Below are 15,091 nucleotides of genomic sequence, written 5' to 3'. Positions count from 1 at the left end.
TGTTCTGTCTTCTTACATGTTCTCACAGTGTGCAATTTGACATACAGCATAAACCTTTTCTGTCTTCCAAAATAAGCAGACTGTTCTCTGTAGTCTAACTAGTTTATTTGTCAACAGATGGGAACCAAAATATATGAAAGTGGTAAAACTACAAGAATACAAATAACAGGTATACGTATTGAGCTTAGACTATCAAACTATGATATTTACAATTAACAGTGAAAATACACAGCAAGATAGAGCTTGTGAACACATTACCTAGTAACAAACACTGACTGATTCAACAACTTCTGAATGCACAATACACAACAGAGAGAGTTCCATTACCAGATATACTTTAATCCAGGATAATGGAGTTTTAGTAACAAAATGCAGGATAAAGTTTTACACAACTGTTCTGCTAGACTGCTTCTTACAAAATGCTTGCTTCACCAGGACCTTCTTACCCAAAATGCATTGGGCTTTCCCACAATGCATTTGACAGCTTTAAAGAAAAACAACTTAATAGAATTAACCGTCACCAGATGGTGTTACCACCACATTAGATGTCACCAACAGAGTATTACAGCTTATTAAAGTGACAACAGTAATTCTAACCTTGTCTTTTGCCATAATGGGCAGAACACTGTGTATGGCAGCTGCAGTGAATGAGAATCAATTGAAAGAGAAATGTAATAGATTATCACAGTCTCCAGCAGGTGATGAAGTATATAGTTTTTAATGCTGCTATCTTGACCAGGTCTATTATTTTTGTTTGTGTTGCTATTTTTACTAAGATAGGTTATTACACTTGGGGCTATTTAGTTTGGAAAAACTAAGGCTAAGGGGTGATCTTATTTTAATGTATAAATATGTGAGGGGACAGTATAAAGACCTTCCTGATGATCGTTTTAATCATAGACCTGAGACAGGGACAAGGGGGCATCCTCTACGTCTGGAGGAAAGAAGGTTTAAGCATAACAGACGCGGGTTCTTTACTGTAAGAGCAGTGAGACTATGGAACTCTCTGCTGTATGATGTTGTAATGAGTGATTTGTTACTTAAATTTAAGAGGGGACTGGATGCCTTTCTTGAAAAGTATAATGTTACAGGGTATATACACTAGATTCTTTGTTAGGGTGTTCATCCAGGGAACTAGTCTAATTGCCGTATGTGGAGTCGGGAAGGAATTTTTTTCCCCAATGTGGAGCTTACTCTTTGCCACATGGGTTTTTTGCCTTCCTCTTGATCAACATGTTAGGGCATGTTAGGTTAGGTTATGGGTTGAACCAGATGGACTTAAAGTCTTCCTTTAACCTTAATAACTATATAACTATTTTTAAAGTTTGAGACATGACACAAAAGATAAAGAACTTATGTGAACATTGTGTGAGGCCATAATAATGTTGGAACTGAAGTGCATTTAGGGAAATTTGCAACTCACAATTCTAGAAAAGATAGTGGACTATTCCCACGGGAACCTGAGGATGGCCATATTGTCTTAGTCACCCAGAATTTTAGATTTAAGAAACCCATTTAAAGAAGAAGATATGGGCAGAATGCAGGGGCAGAGACTAGCTGCTAGAATATATCCTATATACAACATACACAGAGAAGAGGAAATCCTACTCTCCTGGTTCCTGTGGCTCATAGTCATATGGAAGACATTATATAAGAGTAATAAGCAGTGTAACTGTGAATTCAGTGCTGTGGTGAGAAAAAGGCCTGGCACAGCCTTTAGCTGTAGCTGTATTTTTCCACCTCTCACTCGATCTCTGTTTTCCTATATCTATAAAGACTTCTATGGGCCACTCACACCTTGTAACCTGATCCCTCAGTGAGCTGAACTTTAGCAGTATTTTAGAATGAGCGATCAATGTAGCAGGCTAAAGAGAGGCAATGGGATCACATTTGGAAAAAGAGAGCCATTTTCGTTAATAAGATATATTTCAAAGCTTCTTTTATTCACTTGTATGATTATTGCTGTTAGTTGAAAAGACAGTGCCCTGTGAATACAGTGCAGTGATAAGATACAATGATCTTGTGAGATGTCTCCTATACATGAAATAACCACAAACTACTGCTAGAAAGCAAACATCTCTTTTTACATTGATACCCAAACCAACTTCATGATCTAGTATCAATCAAGCAGACATCCATCATGCCAAGGTTTCTCTATAAGGTCTCCTAAAGGTGAAGCAGGGTTCATCACTCTTGAATAGGCAAGTTGGAACATATTGGTGACTGCTGCAATTTAGGGCGGGCAACTTTTACGAGCTGTGCTAACACATTTATGCCCCGTTACCATTCCCCATTTTTACAGTAGTAAAAAATGCAAGCTACGACAGGTATAATTTACATTTTTTTTTGTAAACAGAATTTAGTAGCATATTGATACATGTTTCTACGTTTCATAACTGAAGAGAAAAGGAATAACTAATTTGGCCTTTACAGAATAAAAAGTATAACTGGTCTGCTTGTAAAGTGCAAGCAGCTCTATTCATTTTTAACAGATCCTTCAAATGTTCAGTTAAAAAAACATAGTTATAGTTAGTATACAGCAAATAGTAAAACAAATAAAAGTTTGTGCTTGGTAAAAAGGCACACATATGGTACGGTGAGCAAGAAATGTAGCATAAATGTCCACATATTGGTCAATGTAGTTATATCACTGTAAGTTGAGCAAATACCTTCTGAAATTTCTCAAGTTCCTTTTGACGTTGAGTAAAACACACAAACACTGTGCAGTGGAAAACAACTTTACAAGCGTTGTGTGCAACATATTGATTCAATATTTCTGTGAGACCCCAGATGTGAGGTTTGGCTGGTTTGACCTGGTTCTGAGTTAAGACAGCAGTACAGGGAACACTGGCACAAGTTTCACAATAGCAGCTGTAGTGACCACAACAACTGAGGAGGGGGATTTCCTACCTGGTGCCCTGAAAACCACTTTCCGCAACTGTGTCTACATTTGTAGAACCTATGTCTGAGCCAGAATGGAGAGCTGCTAGAAAAAGCATCTCCTGCTCGTAATCTGCGTGCTGTGTATGGCTACGTGCACACGTTGCGGAAAGTCTTGCGGATTTTTCCAGACTGATTTTGGTAAATCCACAGGAAATCTGCACTGCGGAATTACCGCGGATTTTTTTTTTGCAGTTTTACACCTGCGGATTCCTATTATGGAGCAGGTGTAAATCCGCACAAAGAATTGACATGCTGAGGAATAAATAACGCTACGTTTCCGCGCATTTTTTTCCGCAGCATGTGCACTGTGGATTTGGTTTTCCATAGGTTTACATGGTACTGTAAACGCATGGAAAACTGCTGCGAATCTGCAGCGGCCAATCCGCTACGGATCTGCAGCAAAATCCGCAGCGTGTGCACATACCCTATTACTGCATTTAACAGGCTATGCAGAGGATAAGGGTGCACACATTGCGGATTTGCCTGTGGATCTGCGGCAGATTTGGCAATACGGATCCACAGCAGTTTTCCATGCGGTGTACAGTACCATGTAAACCTATGGAAAACAAAATCCGCAGTGCACATAAATTCCGCACAGAAATGCAGCAGTTTATTTTCCGTAGCATGTCAATTCTTTGTGCGGATTCCGCAGTATTTTACACCTGTTCCTTTATAGGAATCCGCAGGTGTAAAAATGCAGGCGAAATCCGCACAATATCTGCACAAAATCCGCGGTAAATACTCAGGGAAAACGCAGGTCATTTTACCTGCGGATTCTGCAGAATCTGCGCGGAAAAAGCCGCAATGGAATCCGCAACGTGGGCACATACCCTAAGTATCCACACTAAGCTATCAAGGTAATTTCGAAGGAGTAGTCTTGTTTTTACATCCACTTAGAGGTACATATGGTAGAAACGAAAACTTCAGTTTTAAAAATTGTATAGCAGAAAATTACCAGCAAGCGGATCCCTGAAGGATGGTACTGTAGTAGTTAGTCAAAATGTTATAAAAGCAAGGAATTTTTCAATCCCTTGCATTTCATACTGTGTGCCAGTCCTGAACCAAAAGCCCACCAATCGCCCTCTTTGGGCTGTCTGTGTGTCTCTATGCAGTCATGATGAAGCTTTGTTCCTACCTTAAAGTATAACAGTTGTTTCAATTTGTATTCCATAAATCAGTAGTACACATGAAAATAAGCAACTTTGTAATATATATGTTATCAGAGAAATTCTTTCTCTACCAGAACTGATCAGCCGATATCAAAACTCTCAATTCTAAGGGAAAACCTGTGTTCAGGGAAGATACGGGCATCATGGTGGCGTTGTGGTTAGCACAGCAGACTTGCAGCGCTGGCGTCCTGGGTTCAAACCCCACCAAGGACAACATCTGCAAAGAGTTTGTATGTTCTCTCTCTGTGTTAGCGTGGGTTTCCTCCCACATTCCAAAGACATACAGATAGGGAATTTAGATTGTGAGCCCCAACTGGGACGGCAATGATAATGTGTGCAAACTGCTGCGGAATATGTTAGTGCTATATAAAAAAATAAATAAAGATTATTATATTATTATTAAGATAGATTTTCCCATTAGTGAGATGGGAGATGGCAGCTGCTACTGATAAGATACTATCCAGATAGAAAGGAGAGAAGGCATCTAGCTCATCCCCCCTACAGAGAATTGTGTGTGTAATATTGATTTATGGAATAACATTTAAAACATTGGTTACTCTTTAAGTCATAAATACTGTTTGCCCATCACTTGTGATGATCGAATGTGCTCGGATAATGTGTTATCAGAGCATGCTCGGCGCTCATAGCAAGTGAGCATTTCTGCTACATACAGGCAATCTGATCATCGCCTGTATGTAGCAGAGCTGATCGGATTATGGCAGCTTCTAGTCTCCCATGAAATTAAAAAAAGTTTAAAAAAATATTTTAAAAAATCTATATATAAACGTTCAAATCATCCCCCTTTCATCCTATTAAAAAAAAAACAAACATACACATAGTTGGTATCGATGCATTCAGAATCACCAGATCTGTCAATATAAAAAAAGAAGTAACCCGATCGCTAACCCGATGAGAAAAAAGTCAAAAAGCCAGAATTAAGTTTTTTAGTCGCCGTAACATTGCATTAAAATGCAATAATGGGTGATCAAAAGATCGTATCTGCACCAAAATGGCATCATTAATAAAAATCACGGAAAATGGAGACGTTATGGGTATCGGAAAATGGTGTAATTTTCTTTTCTTTTTTAACAAACTTTGGATTTTTTTTATCACTGTCCCTGATGGGGCTCACAATCTAAATTTCTTATCGGTATGTCTTTGGAATGTGGGAGGAAACCCACACAAATATGGGGAGAACATACAAACTCCTTTTGCAGATGTTGTCCTCGGTGGGACTTGAACCCAGGACTCCAGAGCTGCAAGGCTGCAATGCTAACCGTGCTGCCCACTTAGATAAAAAAAAAAAAGAACTTAGACATGTTTGGTGTCTGTGAACTCGTAATGACCTGGAGAATCATAATAACAGGTCAGTTTTAGCATTTAGTGAACCTAGTAGAAAGGCAAAACAAAAAACAATTTTGGACTTGCACTTTTTTTTGCAATTTCATCACACAATTTTTTTCCCATTTTCCAGTACACGATATGTTAAAACCAATGGTGTTGTTCAAATGTCCCAGAAAAAACAAGCCCTCACATGGCCATATTGATCAAAGAATAAAAAAGTTATGGCTCTGGGAAGAAGGGGAGCAAAAAATGAAAACGTAAAAACAAAAATACCTCCAGGGGTTAAAAAAATATGTAGAAAATGATGTTTTTCTGGGCATAAGAGGCAATGTTCATCAAATGTTTTCATTAATTCCCATGTATTCATTGCATTTTCCGTTAAAAACTGTTTAATAAAATGTTTTACCTTTAGTATTGTTCACTGCAGCCTTTTCATTCTGTTTCACCTAATAAGAGAAACATAGGCAGAGATAAATTGGTGGAAATTAGAACTAGAAGCTAAATACAACCTATATTTCACTGGTATAATATATGTTATAGACTAGAATTTAGCTAATACATCGGAGTCTTTCACAGTTAATAAGATATTTATTATAAAAAAAAGTCTACCATAAATGAAAGATGAGACACAGCAGTAATTCAGGAACACAATCTTGTCTAACAACAATGTCTTTGTCAGGTGAATTCTGCCAGGAACTTGACAGAAAAAAACTCTTAAAAAATTAAAAAATAATGAGCATATGCACAGCAATGTCCAAATGTAATTGCTGTGCATATGTTCTGTCTTTTGTCACTTCTCTTAATTGGTTCAGGCTTCTAAAGCCGTGAAGTGGTTAAGAAAAAGTGAACTTAATAGTGAAGATGGAACGTGCTCAGATAAGGTGTTAGTGAAGCATGCTCGTGTGCTAATGGAATGTCTTCTGTGAGCTCAAAAATATGTTCAACAGGCGCAAGACATGCATGAATTGCCTAATAAAGAAGTGTGACAAAGTCACTAGCAAGGTATTGGAGGGGAGATATGTTTCCCCGAGGCTATGAGCTTCAGTGATGTGAAACCCAGAAATGTTTTGCTCCAGCACACTAATTGTTGAGAGGGGTTTAGCAGCCATTTTAACAGGGCTAGGTTTTTGAGAACAACCATAGAGCAGGTGGGAGGTTGTTCTCCGTATTTCCACCCAAGGGTGTGGTTTGGGACGCAAATCATGAGCCTTCTGAGGCATTCAGTGTTCAGTGGGTCTGCAGAGGTTTACTCCAGGGAGGTGTGTTGGTTCTAAACTGAACCATGTGTTTTTGCTCACGTTGAGTGGGAGGATTATCGCAGACATATAGACAGTGATATACCAGTTTGTTTTATTTTCCTGTTTTGCCCAAAGGGCCTTGTTTATTTTTACTTCACCATGGTTTATGTCGCATGTACATAATAAACCAGTGATCGATTTAAAGAGACAGTGTTCCAGTGTCCGTGTACAAAGAGTGAGCCGATCTACTACACAGGTAATCCATACATGTGTTGGAGCTGTTGAACAGCAGAGAGACATGCAGCCGCGGGAACTCAAACTTATTTTTCGAGTGCTCCGATTTCACACGGTTAGCACACGAGCATGCCGGGATAACACCTTATCAGAGCACATTCGCTCATCACTAGGCCTGACCATTCTTCTAGTAGCTTCTGCTTGAAAGCTGTCACTGTTTAACGTGTAGAATGTAAAAAAAAAATGCAACTGCAAAAGATATCCAAAAGACACTTTAGGAAAAACATTGCCATCATTTTCTTGAAGCTTATGCTGCTTAATAATAATAATCTTTATTTTTATATAGCGCTAGCATATTCCACAGCACTTTACAGTTTGCACACATTATCATTGCTGTCCCTGATGGGGCTCACAATCTAAATTCCCTATCAGTATGTCTTTGGAATGTGGGAGGAAACCATAGAGCCCGGAGGAAACCCACGCTAACACGGGGAGAACATACATACAACCCAGGACTCCAGCGCTGCAAGGCTGCAGTGCTAACCACTGAGCCACCGTGCTACCTCTTGCTTAAAAAATAATACAGGCACACTGACATTTAAAAGATTATTATTATTTTGTAATCTGTCTAATACGCAGTGTGCACACTACAATCACAAGCTTCACTATCTTACCGTTTTGTCTCCAGTCGGAGTAAAGTTTATTTCCATCATTTTAGGTCTTTGCTTATTGTTTTTCTTTAGATTGACGGCCTTATCTGCAGAACAAATGAATAAAACACAATAAACCATGCAGTTTCAAACTACCGTATATGTTTGCAAACGTTAACACCTTCAAGGGCCATGGCCTAATTGAACAAACCTCTTTTTACATATTTTTCATCATCAAGCTTGTCCTTTGGTGGGATGAGTTGTATTTGTTAGGGGCACCGTTTGGGGGTATATGCAACCTAATATCTATATATCTAAATTGTATTAACTCATTAAGGGAAGAAATAGAGAAAAAGCAGCAAGTCATGCAGCTAAAGATTACTAGGTGTCGCTGCTACATCACAGAGTAAGGCTACTTTCACACTAGCGTTACCGACGCTAGCGTTGTTTGCGCCGCACAACGGGTGCAGCGGATGCAGATTTTCATCGCATCTGCTGCCCCATTGTGAGGTGTGGGGAGGTGGGGGAGGAGTTCCGACCGCGCATGCGCGGTCGGAAAAAGCGGTCCGTCGGCAGCAAAAAACGTTACATGTAGCGTTTTTTGTTCCCGACGGTCCGCCACAACACGGCGCAACCGTCGCACGACGGTTGCGACGTGTGGCAATGCGTCGCTAATGTTAATCTATGGGGCAAAAACGCATCCTGCAAACAACTTTGCAGGATGCGTTTTTTCCCATAAACGACGCATTGCGACGTATTGCAAAAAAACGCTAGTGTGAAAGTAGCCTAATACACCAGAATGGGGTTGCATTGTAACCCTGAGGGTACTGTGACTGTGAGAAGCAAGTCCCAAAAATCATACCCAGCTGGTATGGTGATGAGCAGTGACACCTAGCAATCTGTGGTCACATGACGTGTCGCAGGTAAAGTCACCGTGTAGCCCCAGGCTTAGGTAATACTAAATATATTTATGATTTCAGTAATGTTTTATTACCATTAGATAATAAATACACTGATGAACAAAATATTGTCTCTTGTTTGCAGTAGTACCATTTTGTTTTGTCATTTTTTTATTACACTATTTGGGATGTCAAATGAGCAGAAAAAAATAGTAATACTAGAAAAAAAATTCTAACTCATATAATTATTACATTCTATTCTGTAGGTTGATATGATGATTACAATATAAAATGACAATTACAATATTTTAGACAAATACAATTTTTTTTATTTATCTACTTTTGCACAAAAAATTCACTTAATTGTTTTGAAGGGTCACTATATTTTGAGAGCTTTCGACTTTTTTTTATTTTTCTGTAAACAGAGTTGTTCCCACATTTTTGGTTTGGCAAGCTGTAATTTTCAATTGTGCCATTTTTGGGTACAGACTTTTTGAACCTTTTTATTTTTTGAGATGTGAGATGTACAAAAAAGCACATGAATTCTGGCTTTTTTTTTTTGCTTTATGGCGTACACCACGTAAGATCAATAATGATATAGTTTTATAATATGGATTGGTAAAATTACTGTGAAACACAATTTATACAGTTCAAGCTACATTTTACCACCTTTGCACAAGAACATTACTTGTAGAAAATAAAATCTTTGTATCTGTCTTATTCGTAGCCAAATCGGTTTCAATTTTTTTGTGTTTAAAGAACTGTATGAGGGTTTGTTTTTAGTAATAACATAAAACCTTTATTAGTACCATGTTGAGATATATTTGACTTATTAATCACTTTTGCTTTAAATTTTGTAAGTTTTTGTATTCCTTTTCAGGTATTGTTTTTTTTCTGCCATAATCGTTTTATAGTGCGGGTTGTTATGGACATGGTGAGACAAAATTTGTCTTTTTAATTTTTTTTAAAAGAGGCATCTTTTACTTTTTTCTATTTATCCACATTGTCACTTGTGGAATTTGTTGTGAATTTGCTGTAAAAGCGAAATCCATACTGAAAATCTGCTTTTTTGGCTTTCAGACACATGTTTTCAAATACCCTATAGTAAGTGGAGGGGAGTTTCTTATACCCCCATCAAAAGGAAAAGGAACAATCATGTTGGTAGAGAGGCGTATCGATCATGGTTGCTGAGGTCGCGACTGGGCCCGTGCTAGTGAGGGGTCTGCCGACTCCAACAGAAACTTCAACTGGATGCGTGTGTTAGGCCACAGGTTTCTCCCTCTGTACAGGATGGATCCCAAGCCTTATCTTCCTCTGCAGTCTCCAATTCAGTTCCGACCACAGTGAAGCTGCTCAGCAAAGACATTGGTCTCGGCATCTTGCTCAGACTCAGTCTGTGAGCATGGTGATTGCTGCCGTTCCAGGTTCTGCTTTAGTAACCAATAGACTGTAGTGAGCAATCACTCCTGAGTCTAAGTCCTGGTTTTGCTCTACTTAGCATGCTCGTGGCATGACTTCTCATTGGTGCTCGCCCGTCACATGCTCAGGTCCTGGTCCGGCTCTGGATTGGCCAGTAAGCAAGGTCCTGTCAGACTGACAGAAACTATAAAAGGATTTATAAAGGTCATTTATATTTGGTGTGTGTGAGGAACCTGGCGGTAGTGTGGACTCTGCTGTATGTGCTCAGGGCAGGCTCAGTACCTTTAGAATTCCGGCTTCTCCAGACAGGAGATTGTGTGGTTGAATTCAGAGCAGGTGCTAGTGCCTTTAGAATTCTAGCCACTCCGGAGAGGAGTTCTGTGAGTGATTGGAGTCCACTACGGTTCCCTTGCACCAGTGGGGCTTGCGTACTCCTGTGGAGTTAACAGGGTGCGCATTTAGCACCATATTTCTCTGTGGCTGTGTGCCAATAAACATAGTGCTAAAGCAGAGTTGCTTTTCTGTCGCTGTATGCAATTGGCACAGCCAGGTGCATCTCCACTGAGTGACGTTAACTCAGTGTGAGTCACTTTCGCTCGCTGCTTGTATTCGCCATTGTCTCCTAGCTGCGGTTTGTCATATCTGCACGGTGGACCACGAGTGGCAAACGCACTTTATTTTCAGATTTAGTGGGTTCCTCCAACCCTAACAGCATGTTCTCAGACGCTGATCCAGTTGAAATGTATTACTTCGCAAAGACCCGTCTGGTCCATGCGAGGCAATACACGCTGCTGGCCAATAAGAGACCAGCAGCTGATGTTGGCGTGCATATGACTGGAGGCGCATGGCAGTGACATCATGCGCTCACGTCACTTGCACTCTGAAATCAGCTGCCGCCTTCAGAAAAGGAAACCACACAGCCAGTGGACTGGAGGGAAGGTGAGTATAATTGTTTATTTTCTAAGCATTAAAGAGCAGCGGTAGAACAGGGACGTATACGAGCGTGTGGCCCAGGATAAAGGACATATACCAGACTGGGGCCTAGGATAAGGGACATATACCACAATAAGAAACATACTACCTGGATGGGGCCCAAGATACATATATATATCAGGATGAGACAGAGGATAAGAGACATACCAGGATGGGGGATATATATACCAGGATGGGGGATATATATACCAAGATGGGGGGATATACAGCTCTGGCAAAAATGAAGAGATCATCACATCAAAACCCTGTCAAGGGCAGCCCAATCTCCAGACCTGAACCCCATTGAAAACCTCTGGAATGTAATCAAGAGGATGATGGATAGTCACAAGCCATCAAACAAAGAAGAACTGCTTACATTTTAGCCATAAGCAGTGTAGTGTGGTGGAAAGTATGCCAAGACGCATGAAAGCTGTGATTAAAAATCATGGTTATTCCACAAAATATTGATTTCCGAACTCTTCCTTACTTAAAACATTAGTATTGTTGTTTAGTGATGAGCGAGTGTACTCGTTGCTCAGGTTTTCCCGAGCACGCGCGAGTGACCTCCGAGTATTTATGACTGCTCGGAGATTGTTTTCATCGGGCAGCTGAATGATTTACAGCTATTAGCCAGGCTGAGTACATGTGTGGGTTGCCTGGTTGCTAGGGAATCCCCACATGTAATCAAGCAGGATAGTAGCTGTAAATCATTCAACTGCCGGAATGAAAACGAAATCTCTGAGCAGTCATAAATACTCAGAGATCACCTGAGCATGCTCAGGAAAACCTGAGCAACGAATACACTCGCTCATCACTATTGTTGTTTTTAAATGATTATGAACTTGTTTTTTTTTTAACTTTGACCATTTTTCTTTGTCAGAAAAAAATACAAAATGTATTTCTTGGAAATTTGGAGACATGTTGTCAGAAGTTTATAAAATAAAAGAACAATTTACATTTTAATGAAAAATATACTTATAAAGAGAAAAATCGGACACACTGAACATTTTGCAGTGGTCTCTTAATTTTTGCCAGAGCTGTATATACCAAAATGGGAGATATATATACCAGGATGGGGTGGGGGGCCAAATCTTGCACCGGAGCCTATTGGACTCTAGTCATTAGGACCCGTAGAAGCGCAGCAGCGCGAAACAATCATCGTCCTCTTTTTTCCACGTTCTCCCTGGTGTTTCCTGCACATGTCCCAATAAAGGAAAACATTTTTTTGCTTCAACAGACCGGTGAGTGCATTCCTGTTTTTTCTTGTATTGGACTCTAGTTATGCTGCTGTGTTGGTACATTACATTTGCATCATGTAATGCTTCATTTGCATTGTGCGGGGTTCTGCAAGACGGCAAAACATTTTCTGCAAGATTTTACACAGGTAATAACCGATTGCAATCTTAACACATTTTGTTTCCAATGCCAGTCATACCTGGAGGAGGCTCAGAAATTTCTTGCACAAAGTTGGAAGGAAAGGCTCCGACCAAATCTCCCTTCTTGCCCAGCCACCAACCATCTTCAATCTGAAGAAGTTCAGCATAATGTTTATACCAAAGATGATTTACAGTTCAAGTAAAAATGCAGCAAAGCAGCTGGAATTAAGCTGGCCATACACATTCGATAGAAGGATCAATCACTGATCAAATTATTGCCTGGTAAGCTATTCTTACAGTCATTCAAAATGGTCTATGACTACCAATTCGAGTACTTTATATCCAAAAGATATACTCATTTTATACAATGTTAAACACCTATATGAAATAGTTTGCTATTAGTACAGCTGATGTTAGATGATGGCTCCATAATCTACATGTGCCAGATTATTACAATTTGACCATCAACTAAAGAGGTAATGTCCATACAGGTGCAAATTAGGCTAATATGAATATGTTAGAAATCTAATTTTACCACTTCTCCTGAGAGATGTTAAATGGGACGGTAGCCACTTACATGGAAATTGGTGAGAAATAGCAAAGGTTACCTCTTATGCCTTCAGGTGGACATTTGTCAGATGTTCAATCGAAAAAAAGAGTTTGTTTTTGACATTTCAACTATGTCTAAGTCTATAATTTCCTGTGTTTTGTACAGTACAATTTGGATGTTGTTTTTCTTTAATTATGTTTCTATAATTATCTCTGTGATCTGCCGGTGATTGGCATTGATTCCAATGATACATCATTTGTGGCATAGTCAATAAGTTTCTTACAGACAATAGAAATCTTTCATATGTTCCATACAGTACACTCTTAGATTGCTCTAGTGATTGCTCCTCTGCATTTAGTGCATGCATCTTAATCTGAGTACTTTATATCTAAAATGTATTTTCAGTAGCATAGAATTACATAAATAACATTTTCTTAATATCACCTCCTCTAGAATCTCCAAAACTTCTCCAGCGACGAGGACCAATTCATCTTGTTTACCTGGGCTGTATGAGTACTCAGCCCGACACCAGCGTTGTTTCTTTTTCTGAGGACAAACTAGATAACAAGTATGAGGGTGGTTAAATGTTACTTACAATGACTTGTAGATTTATTTATAATTGTCGATAGGATATACAGAAACATCAAAGGGTGCTCACCTAAAGAATTTGCCCTGTAGACTTAGTTAAAGGAGAACTCAAGGACTTTAAAAAGCAAGTTATGTAGTCGAGAAAACTACCTGTTTGTTGTACCTAGTGCCAGTCATTGACTGCTCCTGCCAGGAACAGAGCAACAGAACAACAGTTTCTCTTCCTGTTGACAGGGCGGGACTACTGACATCATGCTGATTGACAGCGGATTTCCCCAATTAGGCAGCGGAAGCCGGCTGTCAATCAGCATAACACCAGTAATCCTGCCCTGTCAACAGGAAGATAAACTGCTGCTCTGTTGACGGGAAGTAGCTGAATCTCTGACAGGAGCGGTCAATGACAGGTGACGGGTACAACAGACAGGCCATTTTTTCTAAAGTCTCACAGTTAGCCTCTTTAAAGACTGAGTATGCATGCATTGCAGCCACTTTCCTGATGAGGATACCCTTATGTCCCAGTTCTTATGAAAAAGGAAATCGCCCAGTTTGCATATGTCTTAAAAATATGGCAAAAATAGGTTTGTAATAAGGCCATATTCACATGTTAAGTATTTGGTCAGTATTTTACCTCAATATTTGTAGGCCAAAACCAGGGAAGGAAGAATCAGAGAAAAAGTATAATAGAAACTCATCACCACCTCTGTATTTATCACCCCACTCCTGGTTTTAGCCAACAAATACTAAGGTATAATCTCACCAAATACTGAACATGTGCATGTGGCCTAATAGTGTACACATGAATATAAGACAAAGGCTGTGTGTACCATTTTCAAATTAGACCACAACAGTAATTTCACTACAAATTAGTTTTTTATTTTATCTTGATATATTTTTAAGGCTAACCACTTTTATAGATAGAAATTATATGTGATATATTTTGGTGCAAACTGTTGAGGTATTTTCAATATATAATATAGAGAATTTTGATTGTTCATCTTTGATGTAGAAAATTGTTGCCACCGCTGTTGCATGACGTCAACCCATCCCCATAAGCTCTGTTAGGTACCTCTCTTAGGATGCCTACCTTACTGGTAACCTTGGTGAATAATACCATTCACCTATAGCTCATGGAGCTTAAATGAATGGCCAGATGCTCATTCCTCTATTTAATAAGAATTAAAGAAACCTGTAAGAAGACATCTTGCTGTTTTCATCTACATCATAAAAAAATGTCTTCTTCCATAGACCGCAAACAAATCTGTTTTAGAATGTTCTTTTCCACACAGTTATGATTAGTGAAGCTAGCAATATACATTAGATCATAATCATTCTGACAGATCAAAACAATTATATAGTTAGTAGCCTTGTTTCTGAATTGTGTTGGAAAATCAGTAATTTGACCATAGTGTCTTAAAGAGGCTGACCAATTTATGGATTAGAAAGAACATAATTAAAAGCAATTGTCTGTTTGGACAGTCAATTTAGACTTCTTGCCAGGGTTGAATAGCATTGTGACATCCTTTCTTCCATATAATCCCACTAGCAGCTTTAATAATTCGCCAATGACTGCCTATCTACCCCAACAACATGAAGTGCTGCAGGGAAATAGAGGCTAGATAAGTATTGACTTCAAACATTAGACTTTAAAGAGAACATGTCATGTGAAGAAAATACTACTAACTTGCAGAAATTTTCTGAAGCTTCTCAGC

General features: G+C 39.2%; 1 protein-coding gene across 1 annotated transcript in view; it reads right to left on the bottom strand.

The window, feature by feature from the left end:
* SH3D21 (SH3 domain containing 21) overlaps positions 1–15,091 on the bottom strand; it is a 141,412-nt gene that overhangs the window by 87,520 nt on the left and 38,801 nt on the right. Inside the window, exons 4-7 of the mRNA XM_069756876.1 lie at positions 13,239–13,351; positions 12,304–12,394; positions 7,603–7,685; positions 5,863–5,902 (exon numbers count right to left, since the gene is read on the bottom strand). Coding sequence (XP_069612977.1) covers positions 5,863–5,902; positions 7,603–7,685; positions 12,304–12,394; positions 13,239–13,351 — 327 coding nt within the window. The remainder of the gene's footprint in view (positions 1–5,862; positions 5,903–7,602; positions 7,686–12,303; positions 12,395–13,238; positions 13,352–15,091) is intronic.

Source organism: Ranitomeya imitator, chromosome 3, assembly GCF_032444005.1.
Source record: "Ranitomeya imitator isolate aRanImi1 chromosome 3, aRanImi1.pri, whole genome shotgun sequence".
In the NCBI taxonomy this organism is placed as follows: domain Eukaryota; kingdom Metazoa; phylum Chordata; class Amphibia; order Anura; family Dendrobatidae; genus Ranitomeya; species Ranitomeya imitator.
This window is presented reverse-complemented; position numbering and strand designations above follow the sequence as displayed.